Raw genomic sequence first — 6,435 nt, 5'->3', positions numbered from 1 at the left:
TCTTCTAAAAGTTAAAAGTTTTTAGAATTCAAATAAAAAATGACTAATATTAACTAACTATAAAATTAAATTATTGAATAAATAACTCTGTATTATGACCCTTGCTCACCAAAATTAATTCAAATTTCAAAGCATGCAATTATACAATTCTTTGCTTAAAAATAAATAATAAATAAAAGGAGCAATAATACATATAAAATAACTAAAGCAAAATAAATTAAAGAAATGAGCAAGACCTTGATATTTCTTCTTATATTTTTAACCAAAAGACCTTTAGACTTTTTTGAGTCTTTGTCATTATTCATTTAATATTGTCTTCAAGTGATCCTTCAGGGAAAAGATTCGTTGGAAAAAAAACTTAGAACAGGGTCACGCATGTGGGTTTAGATTTAAGAAACTATATTTGATTTTAGATTTGTCCCATGATCATTATGTCCATCACACATGTTCTTCCAAGTTTTGTGAATATATTAATTAGTCCATTATTAATAAGATGCACTCTGCATATATATATACAATACAAGTTCTTAATTAATCAAACCAATTCATGTTCTCCTTCACAATATTCATGATGAAGAACTTTGCAACACTAATGTTACTTGCATTGTTTCTTTTTATCCTGCAAAATGGAAACAGAATTGAAGCATTCCCAGATAACATTATTAGTTCTTCTTCTATTAATCAACCATATCGAACTTCTTATCACTTTCAGCCACCAAAAAATTGGATGAACGGTATTATCCCCCAACCATGCTTTATGATTTATGAACTAATCTTTTTAAATTGAACATGCTTTAGTTTATTTATTTATTTATAGGCCTTACTTCACTGTTGTATTCTGTTCTGTTCTGTTCTGTTCTGTTCTGTTCCTCTCTGTTATAAATCATTGATCATCTAATTATATATTTTCTTTATTTCATTTGACATGTTTTTGTTGAGGAAAATTTGTAAATCAATGCCTTCATTCTGCAGATCCAAATGGTAAGCACACAATGAAACTTAGTTTGACTTTATAATATACCAAAATTTATGATCATTACTAAAGTTTGATGTACCTATGGCAGCACCAATGTACTATAAAGGTGTTTACCACCTTTTCTACCAGCATAATCCTTATGCAGCAACCTTTGGGGACAGAATTGTATGGGCTCACTCTGTGTCCTATGATCTCATCAATTGGATTCATCTAAACAATGCTATCGAACCGAGCGAGCCTTTCGACATCAATAGCTGCTGGTCAGGTTCAGCCACCATACTCGAAGGAGGCGAAAAGCCTTTTATTTTGTACACAGGTATTGATGAAAACAAACACCAAGTTCAAAACTTGGCTATTCCAAAGAATGCATCAGATCCTTTCTTAAGGGAATGGATCAAACTCCCTCAAAACCCTGTGATGAAACCACCAATTGGTGTTGAGTTGAACAATTTTAGAGACCCTTCAACTGCTTGGCTTGGAAATGATGGAAAATGGAGGGTAGTTATTGGTGCTCAAAATGGTGATCAAGGGAAGGTTATTTTGTACCATAGTAAGGATTTTGTTGATTGGAAAGTGGATTCTAGGCCGTTTTTCGCGACGGATAACACCGGAGTTTGCGAGTGTCCGGACTTCTTTCCGGTGTTGATCAAAGGCGAAAATGGAGTAGATACATCTTTTGATCATCAAGATCCTAATTTTGTTAGGCATGTAATGAAGATAAGTTATCTTAGTAGGTTACATGACTATTATTTTCTTGGAAACTATAATGTCTTTGGTGACAATGAAAATTTTGTTCCTGATGTTAAATTCACAGGAACAAGTTCAGATTTAAGGTATGATTATGGTAAATTTTATGCTTCCAAATCATTTTTTGATTATGCTAAGAACAGGAGAATATTGTGGGGATGGGTGAATGAATCTGATTCTACACAAGATGATATTCAAAAAGGATGGGCTGGTATACAGGTATTTAATATTTTTTATTTTTAGTTGACTTTTTTTTTTAGGGTAAAATATATTTTTTGTCTTTAAATTTGATAAAAATTTCAAAAATACTCATAAGTTTTATTTTGTTTCAATTTTGTCCCAAAAGTTTTTGATTTGCATCAAATATACCCCGACCGCTAATTTTTCAAAAAATTTAAGACCAATTCAACAACAATTTCATAAGAACAACCCTCAACACAAACAAATCAAGCATAATTTTCATGCATTATTGTTAAATTGGTCTTAAATTTTTTGAAAATTTAGCCATCGAGAGTATATTTGATGCAAATCGAAAACTTTTGGGATAAAATTGAAATAAAATAAAACTTAAGGGTATTTTTAAAACTTTTGTCAAACTTCAGGGACAAAAAATATACTTTACCCTTTTTTTTATTACTCATTTTTAGTCTAAGGAGTCAAAATTTTTATGAATATAGTACACTTATTTTAGGTCAAATGGATATTTATAGAAGTTTATGTTTTTATGTTTAAGGACTAAAATGTATATGATGTAAAGTTTAAAAGGTAAAATGCAATTAATTAACAAGCCATTTAGGTAAATGATGGTTGTTGCTTAATTTTGCTATGTTTGTTGTAGTCAATTCCAAGGCAAATTTGGCTTGATAAAAGTGGGAAGAGATTGGTGCAATGGCCAATTGAAGAGGTTGAAAAATTACATGATAAACAAGTTAGCATTACTAAAGAAAACCTCCTTAGTGGATCAACTCTTCAAGTCTCCGGCATCGTTGCATCACAGGTAAGTTATAACAAATTAATTGGTCATACATTTTCCAAATCAATTATTTTAAGAAATTTTAGTCGAATATTTTAAAAAATTTTCAATTATCAAATTAGTTCTTAACCTTTTATTTTAAGGCCAATTCTATTGTGCCTATAAATTTTTGCCTAAATTTTGCCTAACTTACTTTTTGTAGTAAGTTTTAATTTTTTAAAAATTATTTAATCTTATATCTTTTAAATTAAATAATAACTTTTAACCCTTTTTAGTATATTGGTACCACTTTTTAGGCACCATAGCATTCACTTTATTTTAATAGATAAATTAGTGTCGCATCGAATTCTGTTAAAAGATTGACACATTAGTTTTATCGTTATTTGATAAACTAAATCCCTAAGTATTCTTAAAACTTTTAGATTAATTTTTCTATATAGATAAATAATCTAAGGTGGAAACTCAGGTACAGTAAACTTCACGTGAAGTTTATAACTCGTTAGATAAAAATTTAATCAAATCAATGGCTCTCAATTATTAACTTCACATAAAATTGACTGTAACTGAGTTTTTACCATAATCTAATATTTCTTTAAAAGACAAATTTTATAATAAATCATCATAACAAAATTATCATTATTTTTGAACCTTCTCATCACTGTGAAGGTTGATGTAGAAGTGGTATTTGAAATATCCGAAGTAGAAAGTGCAGAATGGTTAGATCCAAAGGGTGTTGATCCACAAATACTATGTAGCAAAAAAGAAGATGGATCAAGAAGTGGCATAATTGGACCATTTGGTTTGTTAGCTTTGGCTTCAGAGGATCTCCGAGAGCAAACTTCAGTGTTCTTTCAAATCTATAAAGCTCCAAATAGATATGTAGGCCTAATGTGTAGTGATCAAAGCAGGTATTTTTTGTTTATTATTGTATTATCAATCCCGCTACATTACCAACAGTGTTTCTGCCAACTTCTGCCAACTCTTGTTTATGACTGTATTTAACGTAAGTGTCTTTGTGGATGTGTCTAACAAAAATGTCTTTTTTATGGCTGTGTCTAATGGAAGTGTCTTTATATATATATTTTCTGGATGTGTCTCTTTATACATGTGTTTAAAATATAATAATTAATTATTATTGACAATAAATTGGCAAATAATATATTGGTACCCTATACTTTTCCTTGTATTATATATGCTTCTGAATTTACTTCATTCTAAGTTTAAAATAACCCAGAACAATATGTTTTCTCTACTCTTATGCAGGTCTTCATTAAGAGATGACATTGATAAAACTACATATGGAACTTTCTTTGACATAGATCCTACTCAAAAAACAATTTCTCTTAGAACTTTGGTATGTCTATTTGTGTGTATCTCAATGCATGGTTCATAGCATTCATGCTATTTTTTAAATGTCTAATCTGATCTATAGTCATCTTTCAAACAATCATGTTAGAGTATAATTCTAATCAACTAAATATTCAGATATGCTAAATAATTCTAATCAATGCTTATTGATACGTTTTTTTTTTCTTCTTAAAAAAGATTGGCAATGCAGTTATGTAAATAAAAATGGACAAACCCATTTGTATTGTCAATTTTTTTTTATATTTAAAAACTGCCTAGTCTTTTGAAAAAAACATAGCAATGTAGTTGAAAATTTGCTTTGGTTCTAATTAAAATACACTTTTTTCTCAATTTTCTTAATCATAGAGCAAGTTGACTTATTTATATAATTTTATCTACCATCATAAGTATAATACTTAATTGATTTGAGTGGAAAGGCATATTCTTATATATTCTTGCTATACAGATTGACCACTCTATTGTTGAAAGTTTTGGAGATGAAGGGAGAATTTGTATCACCAGTAGGGTTTATCCTTCTTTGGCTATAGATAAAAATGCTCATCTTTTTGTATTTAATAATGGGATTCAAACTATACAAATTTCAAAATTAAATGCTTGGAGCATGAAGCAAGCACAAATTGGCTATGAGGGCAATATAAGTTGTGTTTGAAGAGAACCATAGAACTTTATTTAATCCACAAATTATTGAGTTTTTTTTTTTTAATTTGTTTCCATTATTGTAATAAGAAGATGAATCTGATGTAAGAATTAGTTGTTCTTATTAGAAATTCTGCATTTATTTTGCTTAAATAAGATTTATATTATCTTAATGAGTGATATACCAATGCAAGTACATCATATCATAGTATTTTATTTAATTTATTAAACAAATTCAAATAACTCAGACTCGTGCATATATATAATCATGAGATCAATTTATTGAGTAATATATTAATTAATAAACTAGGTTAAAATAATTTTACTAGGTAACTTGACATATATGCTGGAATAATTTCATAAAGTTACATAAAATCAAATCATTATTCATTTTGATCATATAGTAATTAGATGTCCAAACCTAGTTTTTGTTATGCCAAAAACTAAATATTATTATTATTATTATTATTATTATCATCATCATCATCATCATTGATTTTTTTTGGGACCTCATTATAATTAGGGCATTTTACTCAAATAAAATGTTTGAAAAGATTCTTTACTCAAATACAATATTTGCTATTCGTTTACATGAGTATCTCATGTTTTATTATTATGTAAACCATGGTAGATAACCACGGTTTCCAATTTAAACATAAACCATGAAAAAGTTTGGTAGAAACTGTGGGTGATCACCACGGTTTATGAGAAAAAGATTGTGAGCATAAAACCCTGTTGGTTACCACGGTTTATGCTTTGAGTAATATAAAATTATGTGACAAACGAATAATATTAAATTAATTATTTTTTTTGCAATATAATTTAGAAAATTAATAAATGTCAAACCTAGTACTCTATATAATTAAATATCAAATTCAATATTCTACATAATTAATAAAAATAAAAAAAAACAACAAAAACATTTAAAAGAAAAAAAAAAAAAAAAGAAGAAAAGCAACCGGTGGTGATATATTTTGAAAAGCAACCAGTGGTGATATATTTTAATGAAAGAAACATATATGACAGAATAGTTACTATGGAAACAGAAACTCATAACTCATATCTATATTATAAGAAGAAGGAAATTAACATTTTTTCAGTCAAGTTATCCAAAAAAGAAGAAAGGCTACAACTTTAGAGAAGTTCGCAGCTGGATTCACATTCATGGAACTAACAACAAAGACTTTCAAGCAGTATAATAACCAATGTGAAAGAACCTAAACCACATAACAAGATTCAAGTTTCAAAAAGAAAAAAGTAATTATATTCTCAGTAATTTTTCTGTTTTTTTAATTTATTCTAAATCTTTTACGTATAAAAATAGTATTATATCTCTTAAAAAGACAGAGAAATTATTTATCTAATCTATATTTTCAGTAATTTTTCTGCCTTTTTAATTTATTCTAAATTTTTTACGTATAAAAATAGTACTATATCTCTTTTTTTTTTATCAATTTAATGTAAAAAAATTATTTTTTTATCTTATCAATTTGATGTAGAAAGAAAACGATTTTTTTATTTGATATATATTTTTATTTTTCGATATGCCTTTACCTATTAATGATTGAATGAAAAAAAAGAGATATAGTACTATTTTTATACGTAAAAAATTTAGAATAAATTAAAAAGGCAGAAAAATTACTGAAAATATAGATTAGATAAATAATTTCTCTGTCTTTTTAAGAGATATAATACTATTTTTATACGCAAAAGATTTAGAATAAATTAAAAAAAC

The 6,435-nt window shown here is 27.5% G+C and overlaps 1 protein-coding gene across 1 annotated transcript; it reads left to right on the top strand.

Annotated features, from left to right (window-relative positions):
- LOC107605492 (beta-fructofuranosidase, insoluble isoenzyme CWINV1) lies at positions 358–4,831 on the top strand. Its single transcript, XM_016307385.2, has 7 exons — positions 358–734; positions 973–981; positions 1,065–1,942; positions 2,562–2,720; positions 3,363–3,604; positions 3,960–4,050; positions 4,510–4,831. The coding sequence occupies exons 1-7, from the start codon at positions 548–550 to the stop codon at positions 4,711–4,713; spliced, it is 1,770 nt and encodes a 589-aa protein (XP_016162871.1). The 5' UTR covers positions 358–547; the 3' UTR covers positions 4,714–4,831.

This window comes from Arachis ipaensis, chromosome B06 (assembly GCF_000816755.2).
Source record: "Arachis ipaensis cultivar K30076 chromosome B06, Araip1.1, whole genome shotgun sequence".
Taxonomy (NCBI): Eukaryota; Viridiplantae; Streptophyta; class Magnoliopsida; order Fabales; family Fabaceae; genus Arachis; species Arachis ipaensis.
This window is presented reverse-complemented; position numbering and strand designations above follow the sequence as displayed.